The sequence below is a fragment of the Anolis carolinensis genome, chromosome 4 (assembly GCF_035594765.1).
Source record: "Anolis carolinensis isolate JA03-04 chromosome 4, rAnoCar3.1.pri, whole genome shotgun sequence".
NCBI lineage: Eukaryota > Metazoa > Chordata > Lepidosauria > Squamata > Dactyloidae > Anolis > Anolis carolinensis.
Genome location: NC_085844.1, coordinates 201,752,929 through 201,771,414, shown reverse-complemented (window position 1 = coordinate 201,771,414; position 18,486 = coordinate 201,752,929). Strand labels below are relative to the sequence as shown.

The 18,486-nt window shown below is 40.4% G+C and overlaps 1 protein-coding gene across 8 annotated transcripts in view; it reads right to left on the bottom strand.

The window, feature by feature from the left end:
• LOC103279618 (complement receptor type 2) overlaps positions 1 to 14,715 on the bottom strand; it is a 60,110-nt gene extending 45,395 nt beyond the window's left edge. For all 8 annotated transcript variants that reach the window (XM_062978612.1, XM_062978614.1, XM_062978617.1 and 5 more), the window contains exons 1-3: positions 14,610 to 14,715; positions 3,193 to 3,378; positions 1,752 to 1,848 (exon numbers count right to left, since the gene is read on the bottom strand). In XM_062978612.1, coding sequence (XP_062834682.1) covers positions 1,752 to 1,848; positions 3,193 to 3,378; positions 14,610 to 14,667 — 341 coding nt within the window. In that variant the 5' untranslated portion in view covers positions 14,668 to 14,715. The remainder of the gene's footprint in view (positions 1 to 1,751; positions 1,849 to 3,192; positions 3,379 to 14,609) is intronic.
• Between the last annotated feature and the right edge of the window lie 3,771 nt (positions 14,716 to 18,486).

The window sequence follows — 18,486 nt, the reverse complement described above, 5'->3', positions numbered from 1 at the left end:
TGACTACATTGAAACTAGAATAGAGAGAAATCAGTGTGGAAACCTTGTGAAACCTAAACTGCAAGAGGTACCATAGATTGTTGTACATGTAAATAATGGTAGTAACAAGAAATTCTTGATAGGATTGACAGTTTGTCTGGTTATACTGGTTTGTGATGACAACTACTTTACAGTATATAATAAATGTTCATTTTGTTGTTCAACAATAAATGTGAGCTCTCCTTCATGGAAAAATAAGACATCCCCTGAAAATAAGCCCTAGTGCATCTTTGGGAGAAAAAATTAATATAAGACCCTGTCTTATTTTCGGGGAAACAGGGTAGTCCAACTGCCATGGCCACAATGTCACACAAGAGAAGAGAGGGGAGAGATCTGCACTCTCTATTCCTATAGAAATTGCAAGAGATGAGAATACACACACACACACACACACACACATATTTTAAAACCCTGGGAATTTTAATTAGCAGACCAAAGTTTCAATATGTCTGCATATGTATTTGTCTCAAGACAGTCTCACACAACAATTATGGAAAGCACAGTCCTCAAAATCCCAATATGAACATTTTACCCAAAGACTACATGCCTCTAAAACCACACGCCTTTAAAAGAATTCTGATGAATTATATTTTCATGTTCCCTGATCACAATTGTAATAATATACAGTAGAGTCTCACTTATCCAACATAAACGGGCCAGCAGAACGTTGGATAAGTGAAAATGTTGGATAATAAGGAAAATGTTGGATTAAGGAAAAACCTATTGAACATTAAATTACATTATGGTTTTACAAATTAAGCACCAATACATCATTTTTGAAATTGAAAACACCTGGAAGATCAGAGTTGGGAACACACTGATATACTGTAGATTCTACTGATATACTGTAGAATCCCACATTGAGCATAGAGGAATGGCAACATTGGAAAACCAAAGTTTGCTAAACATTGATATTGGTCAACTGTCTGCAGAATCTCACCTGGAGCTGGTGGTCTGTGTTGGGACGGCTTGGCTTGTGTATTCCAGCCTAGCAAAATGGGGCTGGACTGGATAGCCTCTTAAGAAAAAAAGGCCAGAAGTGCAAGTTGCTGTAAGGCTGTCAGAGGTAAAAGCGGGAGGAGGAGGAGGAAGAGGGAGTGTGTGGGGGTGAAAAAGGAAGGGAGAAGGGAGTGGGAGAGAGGATCTGGAGCAAAGTGTGTGTGTGTGCAGGAAGCCCAGCCCGTGGCCTTGGCTTTTCTCCCCTCCATTCCTTCCTTCGAATCATGAGCTCTTTTCTCACACTGATTTGGGAACTAGGCTGAGCTGGAGAGACATCTCCGAGGCTCTGCATGCACCAAGAGCAGAGAGAGGAGACCCATTGCGTTTCCTTTTTTTCCTTCTCCCTCCCTTGCATACAAATGGCCCCCAATGGAGCAATTCACCTCCCTTCCCTCTGGAGATGTGCTTTCCACCTCCTCCCAGTTTTTTTTATTTATTTTGCACAGGACTCTTGCCATGCATTGAATGAAGGCAAAGGGTGCAATGTTTCCAATCCGCCACAAGATGGCGTCAGATAATACAGAGTGTCAGTTAAACAGAGGTCGGATAAGTGAGACTCTACTGTATTCTAAATTTATTTGCAAGTTGCCTTAGAAAGGGTTTTAACCTTTATGACAAAATACCAAGCTCTAACGGTTTCTTTTTTTAAAAAAATGTCAACCCCGTTTCAGGAATTTTATGCAAAATGAAGTTGTTTCAGCAAGTGATCTTACCCATAATTACAAACAAAGGTTATTTCTTCACCAAGTTCGAGTTTGTCCGAACCTTCTATTTTGCCATTCGGGAAATCTGGAGCTGTACATCGTTTTGCTAAAAGTGAAATTAGAACTAACATTACCAAATAGTATCATGATTCTTGCAACATAGTGGATATGCCCTCAAGTTACAACCATCTGACTAACAAATGACTCATAATTAAAAATGTGGGCGAGACAACAGGACATGAGAGAAAACTGTCCTTCAGAGGGGCAATTCATTCATGTAAGAGACCTTATGGGAAAAAGATTTCACCACTGAAGCTTTATCCCTAATCTTTGTTTCACTCCTACAAGACTGTGGTAGATCTAGAGTTGGAGGGAACAATAGTAGAATATTTCACAATGAAGAACAATGTATTCCTATAATAGCTATGTTCCTATAGCTGACACACACCACTGGAGGACAGTGCTGCTGCTATGTCTCCAGCTATAGGAATGTAGCTGGTTGTTTCTTCATTTGTTTCCTGCAATCTCCATCAACCAGCAAATGGCTGTGTTGGGGCAGGAATGGAGGAACAGAAAGGTGAATTTGGAGAGGCAAGGGAGATTTTGTGTAGCTCCAACTGCTGGAATGCAGGAGCCCTGTCCTGTGTTCATCCTGGAAAATCTACTTACAAATGACTCATATACATTATATTTGAAATATTCAGGTGTCTGCAGGACATCGATATGAAAATTAAAGTTCAAAAATTGAAACTGCTCATCTTTCACAAACCAATACTGATTACAGAAGGCTTGAAGTGCCTCCTATTCTCAATTATTATTGCTTATTTTGTTTCAGGGACGTCATATAAGCTTTAACTATATAGTTTCATCAAAAGTCATAAGGGATTTTTTCTTTGTGCAATGACAATACATTATGAGCTGTCTGTAAAGCTTAACTCAAAACTGAAATCTCATGATAAACCTTATTCTTTTATCTGATAAAATGGATATAGAAATTTAATTGTGTGTCTCAGAGTTTTAAAAAATGTTTAGAAAACCTTTTTCAAGATCAATAGTACTTTGCTATTGGGAGCTATGGTGTTCACATTTTAAGCTCCCTACAATATGCTACAACAAAAATGTGTAAATTTTGTTGTATTATTTCTTGATTTTTTTAATATTCAATATCTGCTTCAGTCTACATTAAACATAAAAGGTAAAGGTTTCCCTTTAAACATACTTATGGATATTAAACATACTTATGGATAATTGGAATCTATACTAAAACCATCAGTTCAAATTCAGTTGTTTATACAAAGTCACATGCTGTGCCAAATTTCTACAGCTTTCTGGACTGATACATAGACTGAAAACAAATCAGTGAAAAGATTCTGATAGTTGTGCATATTTTAATCAAAACTTCTTGAGAGCAATATTTGTTGACATAATAAAACTGGGAAAAGATACTCACGTTCACAAAATACAGGAGTTTGGGACCATGTTGAATTCTCAAGGCATTTAATAGTAGGAATTGATCCGTATATGAACTGATAACCTGGTATGCAGCTGTATCTCAGAGTAGTCCCAACAGGGTAGCTGTCTTTTAAGTCTCCATTCAGCACCGCATGGGGCGGGGTCTCTGGAGCAGGGCAATCACCTGGAGGTAAAGGTAGAAAGGAGGTTTTGAAGCAGGAGGAAATTCAGAGACCTTGATGCTGTTTTCCTTAACAAGGTATTCATTCAGAGGACTGATCCTTGGAGTTGCTTGGCCAAGTATAGTGGGAATCAGATTGACTGCAGAGAGGTATCTTTTGATCTTGTGCTTGGTATTTCTCTGGTTCTACTTTATACTTTGGAATAAAAATAGTGATTTGAAGAAGATTAAACAAAATGAAAGCCATGTACAAAGTGGACAAACACCAAGACTGCCCACGTAAGCACATGCCTGCTTTTACCAAAGTGTCAGAGTCTTCAGAAACCAAGATGCAACATGAAATTCTTTGCCACGTAAAGCAATCCCTTGCTGCCCAGTGTTTTGACTGCTAACTATTAGGGTCCATTACTGATTCACACTTGGCTGAATTTAACCTGTTTTCTGGGAGACTTGCTATCATTTTATTGGGCATAATTACACTCTGCTTTGGGAGCAAGATTAGCTCCAAAAACAGTGTACAATTCAGTGAAATTATACCCTATATTAGAGATAAGTGGGTGTTTTATAGCAGCTTTCCTGTACAGTCCTAAGGTGTTGAAGTCATAATTCAGATTCCAGGTCTTTGTCAGAGGACTTTGGCACTATTGGTTTTTTTCCATACTGATCACTCAGTGAGATTTAATCAAGGTAAGTGGGAAGAACTGAAACATATTGGGGGGGGGGGGGGGCTGAATTTAGTAATTCTGTGAGCTGATAACCAGCCAAGCAACAATATTCCCTTCAACATTTCTCAGTTGAATACCAAGATACCAAGATAAAGATTAAGGTTTCCGCCTGACGTTAAGTCCAGTTATGTGTGACTCTGGGGGTTGGTGCTCATCTCCATTTCTAAGCCGAAGAGCCGGCGTTGTTCGTAGACACCTCCAAGGTCATGTGACCGGCATGACTGCATGGAGCGCTGTTACCTTCCTGCCAGAGGGGTACCTATTGATCTACTCACATTGGCATGTTTTCAAACTGCTAGGTTGCAGAAGCTGGATCTAACAGCGGCCGCTCACGCCACTCCCGGGGTTTAAACCTGGGACTTTTCAGTCTGCAAGTTCAGCAGCTCATTATGCAAGTGGAACTTTGTGGTGTTCAAAACTGTCAAGATATACCCTGATATTTGTAAACAATGAATGCTCCCTACCATCTTTATCATCCTCCACTGTAAAGGGCAAGAAATAAGTTAGAATAAGCTTTTATAGTGGTATTGTGTGCCCACCAGAGCTTGGAAAAATTTACTTTTGTGTGGAACTTACTCCCAGAATGCCTCACTGCAATGTTGATTTGAGGATTCTGTGAGTTGCAATTAAAAATGTTTTCCAAGGTATGATCTCTCACTAATAAACCACTATTGCGAAGTTTTCAATCTCCTGGAATACAAGATTAGGCAGGATCACAGAAGGAGGCTGAATACAAGAGAGTATAATAAAGGATACTGTCTTCCTCAACCTGCTCCCTTCCAACTATCCTGTTAAAGAGGGCTGGAAAATGAGACAAGGGAAATGCAACCCAAAATAGGTAAAGAAGTAGTCAAGTAATTGAAGTTTGTAGGGCCAGATGAACTACATCCATGAGTAACAAGCAGAAATAATTTCAGAATCACTGAGAATAACCTTTGAGAATTCTTGGATAATAGGAGAAGTCTGAGCAAACTGGAGGAGGGCAAACATTGTCCCTATCTTCAAGAAGGGAAAAAGGGGGGACTCAAGCAATCACCATCCAGTCAGCCTGACATCAATACCTGGAAAGATTCTGGAGCAAATAATTATGGAGGCAGCCTGTAATCATAGGGGAACAAAGAGGTACTTTGTGCTTTTCTCATGTGGCAGGGGGTTGGACTAGATGGCCCATGTGGTCTCTTCCAACTTCATTATTCTATGATTCTATGATAAGTGCATTATCACACTAGAGCTTAAAAAGTAGGCAGAGTATGCCTACCACCTGAAATCCTGTGCTTGCCTCCTGCAGTTTTAGTGAGACCTAGGACGTCTCTGGCTGAGTTTTTAAATCCCCTAAACTACAAGCCCCAGAATTCTGCAGGAGTCAGCCACATGATTTCAGAAGCCTACTTTTGCCTACTCTTTAAGCCAGGGGTCCCCAAACTAAGGCCCAGGGCCCGGATGCAGCCCATCGAAGCCATTTATCCGGCCCCCACGGCACAAGGGCAGAAGGGGGTTGGGCTAAATGACCCAAGGGGTCTCTTCTTCTCTTACAACCATTATTATTATTATTATTATTATTATTATTATTATTATTATTATTACTATTATTATTATTAACATTGAGGCTGGGTGGCTTTGCTTGTGCTTATGGTGCACAGAGGCAGAAGGGGGTTGGACTCAATGGCCCAAAGGGTCTCTTCCAATCCTCTTATTTATTGTTGTTGTTGTTGTTATTATTATTATTTATTGCTCGGTGGCCAACTATAGTCTGGCCCTCCAATGGTCCGAAGGATCGTGAACTGGCCCCCTGTTTAAAAAGTTTGGGGACCCCTGCTTTAAGCTTTAGTGGGATGTCGACCTTAGAAAAGAATGCGGTGATCACTAAAAGTCAACATGGATTTTTCAAAAACAAGTCATGGCAGACTAATCTTATATCTCTTTTCAATAGTTACAAACTTGGTAGATGCAAAGTCTGAAATGACTTGAAGGCACACAACAACAACAACAACAACAACAACAATCCCAATTAACTTGACTATCTCATTGGCCATAAGCAGGCCCACACTTCCCATTGAAATCCTGATAAATGTATGTTGGTTAAAATTGTTTTTATTTTTAAATATTGTATTGCTTTTTCATTCTTATTTCATTGTTCTTGTTCTTGTCGTTGTTTTTGCACTACAAATAAGACATGTGTAGTGTACATCGGAATTTGTTTGTATTTTTTTTTTCAAATGATAATTTGGCCCCTCAACAGTTTGAAGGATTGTGGACTGGCCCTCTGCATAAAAAGTTTGGAGACCCCTGATCTAGACACTATACCCCTATTTATGCAGGCCAGAATCCCGTTGGCTTTTTTAGCTGCCGCCGAATCACTGACTTAGACGAAGGGAAAGGAGATTCCACCTGTTCATTAGGAAGAACTTCCTAACTGTGAGAGCTGTTCGGCAGTGGAACTCTGCCCTGGAGTGTGGTGGAGGCTCCTTCTTTGAAGGCTTTTAAGCAGAGGCTGGATGGCCATCTGTTGGGAGTGCTTTGAATGCGATTTTCCTGCTTCTTGGCAGGGGATTGACTGGATGGCCCATGAGGTCTTTTCCAACTCTATGATTCTATGAATATTCTACAAGAAAAGTGTGTATTTTTGTTGTATGATTTCTTCATTTTTGAAGACTCTATATCTGCTTCAATCTACATGAAACATATCAATAGGTAATTAGAATTTACTCTAAAACCATCATTTCACATATTCAATTGTTTATATAGTCACATTTTGTGCCACACTTCTACAGCTTTCTGGACACTAGCTGAAAACAAATCAGTAAAAAGAATCCGACTATTATCCATATTTTAATCAATACTTCTTGAGATAAACAATTGTTGACATAATAAAAATAGGAAAGGATACGTTCACAAAATACAGGGGTTTGGGACCATGTTGAATTCTCAAGGCAGTTAATAGTAGGAATTGATTTGTATATATACTGATAACCTAGCATGCAACTGTATCTCAGAGTAGTCCCAACAGGGTAGCTGTCTTTTACGTCTGCATCCAGCTTAGCATGGGATGGGGTGTCTGGAGCAGGGCAATCACCTGGAGGTAAAAGTAGAAAGGAGGTTTTGAAGCAGGAGGAAATTCAAAAGCCTTGACACTGTTTTCCATAACAAGGTATTCATTTAGAAGACTGACCCTTGTTTTGCAAAGTATAGCAGAAACCAGATTGACTGCAGGAAGATATCCTTTAATCATGTAGTAGACTGTACTAGGTCAATACTGAAGAACCGAAGAATGCCAAAATATTATCCACTGGGGCATACTGAATTCCCATCCACCTCCAATACATACTGTACACATTGTGTGATGCACCTCTCTCAATTCGCCTTCAGTCCGATAATAACTGAAGTATTAAATGTACATATTTCCAAATAGCAGTTGACACCCCTTGGAGTGCTTGGTATTTCTCTTAGTTCTACTTTATGCTTTGGAATAAAAATGGTATTTGGAAGAGGAGTAACCAAAATGAAAGCCATTTCCAGAGTGGACATACACTAAGACTGCCCACTTAAGCACATGCCTGATTTTACCAAAGTGTTGAAGTCTTCAGAAACCAAGACATAACATGAAAATCTTTGTCATGTAAAGCAATCCCTTGCTGCCCAATGTTTTGCCCGCTAACTATTAGGGTCCATTACAGAGTCACACTTGGCTGAATTTAACCTGTTTTCTGGGAGACTTGCTATCATTTTATTGGGCATAATTACACTCTGCTTTGGGTGCAAGATTAGCTCCAAAAACAGTGTACAATTCATTGGAATTATACACTATATTAGAGATAAGAGGGTGTTTTATAGCAGCTTTCCCATACAGTCCTAAGCTATTGAAGTCATAGTCCAGATTCCATGCCTTTGTCAGAGGACTTTGGCACTATTTACTTTTTTCCATAATGATCACGTGGTGTTTCCACTCTCAGTATAAGGTAAAGGTAAAGGTTTCCCCTGATGTCAAGTCCAGTCATGTCTGACTGGGGGTTGGGGCTCATCTCCATTTCTAAGCCGAAGAGCCGGCGTTGTCCGTAGACACGTCCAAGGTCATGTTGCCAGCTTGACTGCATGGAGCGCCGTTACCTTCTCGCTGGAACGGTACCTATTGATCTACTCACATTGGCATGTTTCCGAACTGCTAGGTTGGCAGAAGCTGGAGCTAACAGTGGGCGTTCACTCCACTCCAGGGATTTGAACCTGGCACTTTTCGGTCTGCAAGTTCAGCAGCTCAGTGCTTTAACACACTTCGCCACCGTGGCTGCAGTATAGAAACCCAGTATTTATTAAAGAAAAGGCAGCAGTTGTAGTAACAAAATAGAATCTGAAGAATTCAGAGCTAACTCTGCAGTTGCCAGACAGGGTTCTGGTACCTTTTATGGTTGCACAAAAGAAGGAATATCAAAAGGTGTTGCTTGTATGACACCAACAGCTGCTTAAATTTACTCACCTGGACAAATATTAAAGGTACAGGCCCTTTCCCTGTTTCACCTAATAATCCTGATTATCACTAATAGTTCAATTATGCATTCAAAATAAATTATAGAATCAGTTCGTATTGCTCCTCTGTACATCACAGACAGGGCCGGCCCAAGGAAATTTTCAAGTGTAAGCGAAACAGGATTTTGGAGCCCCCCCCCCTCAAAAAAAACCCAATCACCGAGAAATAAAAGGTAGAAGGTAGAGGTGAATAGAATGGATAAAAGAGTTTACCTTACAACCAGAAGTTTATTAACAACACTATGTTCATATAGTAACATTACATAGAATTAACACCAATCTTGCATTTTAATAAATAAATATTTTAATAAACTTTGCAACAATTTTAATTTTTTTGTTATTTCTAGTCTACAAGTACTACACAAAGGTTTCCTGGTCATGATATCTCTTCAGAAGATTTTTCAGACTTCGGACTAGCTTCAGATCAGTTTTGTTTGGGAGAACGGAGCCCCAGGAGAATAGACACTTCCTTTCTCAGGAAGTGAACTCTTGTCCTTCAGAAGTGCCACGCCAGCGTGGACCATTGTAATGGGTGTAGCAAAGCAGGGGAAATCCAGTCATGAATCAATCAGGGCCAGCTAACACCTCCCAACAAAGTATTCCCATCATCAAAGTCTGGTAAATCCTCTGTTTTTTCTCACGGCCACAGACGGCAGAAGCACATACCATATCGCAAAGAACACCACTCTGAAAACGGGAATTCCAGACAGGAAACAATCAGGGCCAGCTAACACCTCCCAACAAAAAATTCACTCAGAGAGGAAACAGCCTGGCTGTAAATCTGCAAAGCCATTACATCCTTATCATTTTTCCTAATTGCAGCATTCATACTTGCCTCTAACAGACAAAAAAAAAACAATCAGAAATATTGTATATTCACAACCTTTAAGAAATAATATCCCCTGATGGCACAGCATGTGAAAGCGCTGAGCTGCTGAAATTCTGGACTGAAAGGCCGCAGCAGATTTGAATTGGGGGACCAGAGTGAGCCCTCACTGTTAGCCCCAGCTTCTGCCAACCCAGAAGTTCAAAAACATGCAAATGTGAGTGCATCAATAGGTACTGCTCCAGCGGGAAGGTAACGCTGCTCCATGCAGTCATCCCATATGACCTTGGAGGAGTCTACGGACAACGCTGGCTCTTTGGCTTAGAAATGGAGATGAGCACCAAACCCCAGAATCAGACATGACTGGACTTAATGTCAGGGGGAAAACATTTACCCTTTAGGGTTGTTGTATGTCTTTCAGGCTGTGTGGCCATGTTCCAGAAGTATTCTCTCCTGACGTTTCGCCCACATCTATGGCAGGCATCCTCAGAGGTTGTGAGGTATCCATACCTCACAACCTCTGAGGATGCCTGCCATAGATGTGGGCGAAACGTCAGGAGAGAATACTTCTGGAACATGGCCACACAGCCCGAAAGACATACAACAACCCTGTGATCCCGGCCATGAAAGCCTTCGACAACATGTTTACCCTTTACCTTAACTACCACCAGTTCCTCAATACTTTATTTCCCATACCACCATACTTCGCCACAACAAAGCGTGGTCGGGCACAACTAGTATATATAATATATAATTATTAAAACTATAAATCCCAGCAACTACAACTCCCTACTCAATTAATTAATTAACAAAACATTCAGTCACCAACTACTACTCCCAAAACAAGGGATTAAACATTAAACATGTACAGTAGAGTTTCACTTATCCAACATAAGTAGGCCGGCAGAACGTTGGATAAGCAAATATGTTGGATAATAAGGAGAGATTAAGAAAAAGCCTATTGAACATCAAAATAGGTTATGATTTTACAAATTAAGCACTAAAACATCATGTTGGACAACAAATTTGACAGAAAAAGTAGTTCCATGCATAGTAATGCTATGTAGTAATTACAGTGGAGTCTCACTTATCCAACACTCGCTTATCCAATGTTCTGGATTATCCAACGCATTTTTGTAGTCAATGTTTTCAATATATCGTGAGAGGGCCAGCTAACACCTCCCAACAAAGTATTCCCATCATCAAAGTCTGGTAAATGCTCTGTTTTCTCACGGCCACAGACGGCAGAAGCACATAACATATCGCATAGAACACCACTCTGAAATCAGGGGAATTCCATACAGGAAACAATCAGGGCCAGCTAACACCTCCCAACAAAAAATTCACTCAGGGAGGAAACAGCCAGGGTTTAAAGCTGCAAGGCCTTTACATCCTTATCATTTTTCCTAATTGCAGCATTCATACTTGCCTCTAACAGACAAAAAAAAAACAATCAGAAATATTGTATATTCACCTTTAGGAAATAATATCCCCTGATGGCACAGCGTGTGAAAGCGCTGAGCTGCTGAAATTCTGGTCTGAAAGGTCGCAGCAGATTTGAATTGGGGGACCAGAGTGAGCCCTCACTGTTAGCCCCAGCTTCTGCCAACCCAGAAGTTCAAAAACATGCAAATGTGAGTGCATCAATAGGTACTGCTCCAGCGGAAAGGTAACGCCGCTCCATGCAGTCATTCCACATGACCTTGGAGGAGTCTACGGACAACGCTGGCTCTTTGGCTTAGAAATGGAGATGAGCACCAAACCCCAGAATCAGACATGACTGGACTTAATGTCAGGAGGAAAACATTTACCCTTTAGGGTTGTTGTATGTCTTTCGGGCTGCGTGGCCATGTTCCAGAAGCATGCTCTCCTAACGTTTCACCTACATCTATGGCAGGCATCCTCAGAGGTTGTGAGGTCTGTTGGAAACTAGGCATGTAGAGTTTACATATCTGTGGAATGTTCAAGGGTGGGCGAAAGAACTCTTGTCTGTTGGAGGCTAGTGTGAATGTTGCAATTAATCACCTTGATTAGCAGTGAAAAGCCTTGCAGCTTCAAGGTCTGGCTGATTCCTACCTGTGGGAATCCTTTGTTGGGAGGTGTTACCTGGTTGTTTCATGTCTGGAATTCCCGTTTTCACAGTTTGTTTCTTTATTTACTGTCCTGATTTTAGAGTTTTAAAATGCTATTTGCCAGATTTTGTTCATTTTCATGGTTTCCTCCTTTCTGTTGATATTGTCCACTTGCCTCCTCCTTGCTCAATTCTCCCTTCCTGGACGTGGCCACAGGTCGCCAGGGCGAGCTGCGGCCACGTCCAGGAACTAAGGGAGGATTGGGCGATCTCTGCTGCTAATATCAAGGGCTGGAAAAGACCCCTTGGGCTACTTAGTCCAGCCCTCTTCTGCCTTTGTCCACCACAAGCAAAGCACCCCTGGCAGATGGCCACCCAACCTCAATGTTAGTAATAATAACAATAAAAATAATATCAAGGGCTGGAAAAGACCCCTTGGGCCATTTAGTCCAGCCCTCTTCTGCCTTTGTCCACCACAAGCAAAGCACCCCTGGCAGATGGCCACCCAACCTCAATGTTAGTAATAATAACAATAAAAATAATATCAAGGGCTGGAAAAGACCCCTTGGGCCATTTAGTCCAGCCCTCTTCTGCCTTTGTCCACCACAAGCAAAGCACCCCTGGCAGATGGTCACCCAGCCTCAATGTTAGTAATAATAACAATAAAAATAATATCAAGGGCTGGAAAAGACCCCTTGGGCCATTTAGTCCAGCCCTCTTCTGCCTTTGTCCACCACAAATTAAATAATAATTATAATACCTTTGTAAACACAAGCAAAACTCCAACTCCAGGCAGGCACAGGGCGAGGAAGGAGGCAGGAAAGGCTTGTGCAGGGAGAGGGAGGAGCCAGGAATGGCTGCAAATGCTTTTGCCGGGAGAGGTCAGAAAGGGCTGCAAAGGCTTGTGCAGGGAAAGGACAGCAGCGGCATGCACCTTCTTCGAGGAAGGAGGAGGAAGCCACTGCTGTGGGGGCCGGATAGATGCCGGTCGCCAGGGCGAGCTGCGGCCGCGTCCAGGAACGAAGGGAGAATTGGGCAATCTCTGCTGTGGCGCTATGGGCTGCTGTCGATGCCTCGACAGCGCCCCTAGCGGCCAGCGCCCGAGGCCGCCGCTTCAGCAGCCTCATATGTCCAACCGGCCCTGATCACAGAGTAGCCATTGAGGGCCCTTCAAGACAGGCCCTATATCCCAGAATCTGATCGCAGGTTTTCTGCTTTAAACTGGATTATATGAGTCCACACTGCCAGATAATCTGGGATAAACAGAAAATCTGGGATCAGATCCTGGGATATAGGGCCTGCTGGAAGGGCCCCAAAAAGTCCCTCTTTCTTGTTCTTGTGAAACAGAGATAAGACTCTCTCCAGGAGATCATGGAACTTAAAGGGCTCATAAAGGGCACGCCGTGTAGAGCTTTACAGGTTAAAACCAGCACTTTGATTATTATTATTTTTTTTAAAAAAATTGAGTATGTATGTAGGCTATCACATTTCACAATCACATCACTGAAAAGTCAGAAGAAATAAACCGATGATTTTCCATTACATTCTCATTTATTTTGGTGTATCCTATTCTCTTTACTTTTCCATTTCCATACATAACTACTACTTACATCAATCAGTTTTATCCCCTCCCTTTCCCTCTCACTTCCACCCTCTGAGAACAGTTGTATCTCGATTTCTAATATTATTTTAATTGATTGATCATGAAGATAGTCTGTTGTAGTTCCTTATGTCTTCTTTTTTCTTTAACCCTGGCTATTAAAATTTTTCCATTTTGAATCCCAGTTCTCATTAGAATGACCGATCTTGCATTTGATACTCTTTTCAGAAATATAGTCCTGAAGCATATAATCTGCTAAGTATCCGAACCATTTTTTATTTCCTATTTTCTTTGCTCTTTCTAGCCCAGGGCAACCATTGCTTGGGCATCTTCTATCATATATTTTACAATGTCAGTCCATTGCACTTTGAATTCAGCCTGGAAATGAATAGGCAGCCAATGCAACTGTTACAATAATAGAGTACTATGTTCCCTATAGCTAGCCCCTGTATTAACTTGGGTGCTATTCTTTGGACCAACAGAGGTTTCTGAGCATTTTTAAGGCAGCCCCACATAGAGTGTATTACAGTAATCCAAATGGGATTTCACGAAGACATGTACCAATATGGCCAGAGCTGACATCTCCAGGAACTGTGGAAAAGCACTCCTGGTTACTACTGAAACCTGAGCCTCTAGGCTCAAACCAAATACAGGAGCCCGGATTGTGAACCTGCATGTTCAAGGGAGTGTAAACCCATCTAACACAGTCTGAATCTCTATCCTCAGATCTGTCTTTCAACTGACTAGAGCACCTCTAACTTGTCTAGATTAAGCTTCAATTTGTTTGACCTCAAAGGCCTCTGGTGCAGCAGATTAAACCGCTAAGCTGCTGAACGTGCTGACCAAAAGGTCAGCAGTTTGAATCTAGGGAGCTGGGTGAGCTCTGGCTGTCAACCCCAGCTTCTGCCAACCTAGCAGTTCGAAAGCATGCAAATGTGAGTAGATCAATAGGTACCGCTCCAGCAGGAAGGTAATGGCGCTCCACGCAGTCATGCTAGCCACATGACCTTGGAGGTGTCTACGGACAATGCCGGCTCTTTGGCTTAGAAATGGAGATGAGCACCAACCCCCAGAGTCAGACATGACTGGACTTAATGTCAGGGGAAAACCTTTACTAGTTTTTTTTACCTCATCCTGTTGCCAGGCACCTGTTTAGCACAAGAATAGCTTGGAAAGGAGAAATAGATCTGGGTGTCATCACCATACTGGTGACACCTGACTCCAAAATCTGAACTCCCAGTGGTTTCATGTAGACATTAAATAGCATGAAGGACAAGAATGGTCTCCGAGGGACTCCACAGGCCAATAGTCAAGGAGTCAAACAGGAATCCCCCAGCACCAGCTTCTGATATCATCCCTTTGCGAAAGAGCAGAGATAATCTAAGCCCCAACTGAGAAAGTATGGATAAGGCACCTAGCAATAAAAAAGCACTCCAGCACCCCCCCTTTTAAGAAATTAATACTGACAAGCTCCCAAGAATTTTTATTACTCACCTTGAGCGCCAGACAACAAAAACAGCAGCAGAAAGTAGCAACAAGATTTAAGTGCCATTCTGATAAAAGACAAGCTCCCAGAGGTTTCACAAAGGCAGCCAGAGAGATGGCTCTTGATGAAACTAGATTAACAAGACAGGGTGAGACACACCTCTTGCATAAAAGGGGCGTCACCACTTTCGCAGGTAATGGAGTTCACCTCTTGTTTCTATCACTTCTCATCCATCACTTCCCATCTTTAAAGCACTTCCTGGCAGGTGCATAACAAGGACCGCCCATTGATATGAGCCTGAGCTGAGTGGGCTAGACTCTCCCACAATAAAATCAGCAATAATAAAACTGTAAAAGGAGAAGTGTAATATAAATAAGAGCACATTATTGGAATGCAGTCTGGGGACTTTTTCCATACAGGAAAAAGATCTAAAAACTTCATCTGAAGCTTGAAATCAAATTCAGTCTATTGAGCAGTCGCTTTATGATCACGATTCCATTTTGGTTGTCGATGCCATGCAACTAAAGAAGGCAGCAAACAACAGCAGGGATGGACAGTGCCATGTAAGATCCAGATTATCTACTTTGAATTGGATTATATGGCAGTGTAGAATGAGCCTGTGTGTACCCTCAACTCGCCTGTCAATTTATGGTGACCTCATGAATTTCAAAGGGTTTTCTTAGGTCCCTTCTAAATGGCCATATAATCCAGATTATCAAAGCAGATAATCCACATTATCTGCTTTGAACTGTATTATATGAGTCTATACCAAGAAAATCTAGCCACGTGGCGCTTTCTAATTCTCTATCCGGAAATAATCACAATAACATGAAACATAATGGGTATGTAAGAAGGGGTTTTTTTTGATGTTATATAAATGTAATAAGGAAATATTTTCTACTTTTAATGGTTCATTAACTTATGTGCGCAAAAGATAAAATAAAACGGGAGGATCCTAATAATAGATTTTTCAAAGGGCACATACTGAGAGAGAGAGAGAATATATATATTACCCAAACTAGACCATAATTGGCATTGTGGTGTTGTGTTGCCTATCATTATGTTTTAACATTGTTGTTTCTTGTTTCTTTTTCCTGAATTTCAACATGAGGTAGATTGTTGCTAGAACAAAATACATTATTACAGTAGAGTCTCACTTATCCAACACTCACTTATCCAACGTTCTGGATTATCCAACGCATTTTTGTAGTCAATGTTTTCAATATATCATGATATTTTGGTGCTAAATTCGTAAATACAGTAATTACTATATAGCATTAATGTGTAATGAACTACGTTTTCTGTCAAATTTGTTGTATAACATGATGTTTTGGTGCTTAATTTGTAAAATCATAACCTATTTTGATGTTTAAGAGGCTTTTTCTTAATCTCTCCTTATTATCCAACATATTCACTTATCCAACATTCTGCTGGCCCGTTTATGATGGATAAGTGAGACTCTACTGTATATTGCAAAATTAAACTATAAATTAAACTGTTAAAATAATTGAAGCAAATGCTTAAATGAGGCGTAACATAATGAAGATTATAGTTTATATTGGATCATCTAGTCATTCAAAACTACATAAAGTAGAATTAGTTGTACAGTCATTTGAAGTTTCCTATTGCCTCCAGTGTCATAAAATTTGATATCCCGAATTGGCATGACAACACTGGGATTATATCAACCTTTGCCCTGTTATAATATGTTTGCAATAAAAAGTGTGAGCCAAAGAGGAAGCAGAACTTCATAAGAACGAAGTTGACAAATACAGTAGAGTCTCACTTATCCAACACTCGCTTATCCAACGTTCTGGATTATCCAACGCATTTTTGTAGTCAATGTTTTCAATATATCGTGATATTTTGGTGCTACATTCATAAATACAGTAATTACTACATAGCATTACTGCATATTGAACTACTTTTTCTGCCAAATTTGTTGTCTAACATGATGTTTTGGTGCTTCATTTGTAAAATCATAACCTAATTTGATGTTTAATAGGCTTTTCCTTAATGCCTCCTTATTATCCAACATATTCGCTTATCCAACATTCTGCCGGCCCATTTATGTTGGATAAGTGAGACTCTACTGTACTGGAGATTCGTTAGAACAGGGGTGGGGAAATGGGAGGCTTTCAATGATTCCGCAAAACCTTCTCAAGCTCTTCAGTTTAGCCTTAATGGGAAAGCATTTAAGGCTGTGTCTATAATGCTCTATATCCCAGGATCTGATCCCAGAGTATCTGCTTTGTACTGATTTATATGAGTCTACACTGGCAGATAATCTGGGATAAGGGCAGTGTAGATCAAGCCTACGAGTTGCCATTTGCAATTTAAATGTAATTCTACCTGATCTCTCTTATCTCAAAACCAAAAGAGATATGTTCTGCTATTCCCTAAAAATGAAATCGTACATTTATCTCCCCAAAGAAAAATTACAATTAATATTATCCCATGCTGCTATATTTCTTAGAATGAAGCAAACATGCAGATAAAATATTTCAGATCTCACTGGAATTTTCTTTTGACTGGCCAACATTTTTAAACTTTAACAGAACACACATAGCACTGTATGATTAAGGGTAGGGTTGGTGGAGAAATCGGTGGAACCATTTAAATTTCTATTTATTCTGTAGCTCTTTCAAAGACCTAGAAACACTGCCTGACAGGGACTAAGTGCCTTAAAGGTACCATGTTCCATCCAATCTTGGAAGCTAACCAGAATCAGCCCTGGTTAATACCTGGATGAGAAATTGCCAACAAATACCAGGTTATATTTCAAAGGAAGGAACTGGTAAAACCATCTCTGAGTATTTCTTGCCTAAGAAAACCGTATCATCCTCATGTCTATCTGAGAAAATAGACTAAGTGTGCATCTACTCCAGAGTTTTCTAAACAGTTTGTGTTGGTGCTACCGTGTTTCCCTGAAAATAAGACAGTGTCTTATATTATTTTTTACTCCCAAAGATGCGCTAGGTCTTATTTTCAGGGGATGTCTTATTTTTCCATGAAGAAGAATTCACATTTATTGTTGAACAAAAAAATTAACATTTATTCTATACTGTATAGTAGTTGTCATCACAAACCAATGTAACCAAACCAGACAAACTGTTACTTCTGTCAAGAATTTCTTGTTACTACCATTATTTCCATATACAACTGGTATGTACATTTACCAATCCTGCATGCTATGGTGTTTTGTTTGGTGTTTTGTTTGGTGCATGCTTCCAAACAAAAACTTTGCTAGGTCTTACTTTTGGGGGAGGCCTTATATTTAGCAATTCAGCAAAACCTCTACTAGGTCTTATTTTTTGGGGATGTCTTATTTTAGGGGAAACAGGGTATGCTTTTTAGACATGCATCATTTTGTGACACAGTAATTCAGTTTTACTTGCAAACCAGAAGTTAAACCAATTCCTTATAAGAGATATGAACACATACATAAATTGTAATGATGAAACAAATGGGAAGATAATAGATCTTATGAAAGCTTTCAATTATATATATTTTTAGAAATATGATTTATAAGGTAACATACATTTCCAAGAGTTTTGTCATGTATTATTCCATCTCTGTGACACACCTTCACACTGCAGTTGACACACTAATGTGTCATGATGTACAATTTAAAAAGCTCTGATCTACACTGTAGATATAATGCCATTTGATACCATTTAAACTGCCATGACTCAATGCTGTGGACTCTTTGAGAGCTGTAGTTTGGTGAGCCACAAGCACTTCTAGACAGAGAAGGCTACAAATCTCATAAAACGACAACTCCCATGGTTCCATAGTATTGAGCCATGGCAATTAAAGTCATGTCAAACTGTATTAATTATACAGTGTAGATGCACCCTGAGTCTCTGAAAGCGTATGCTACCA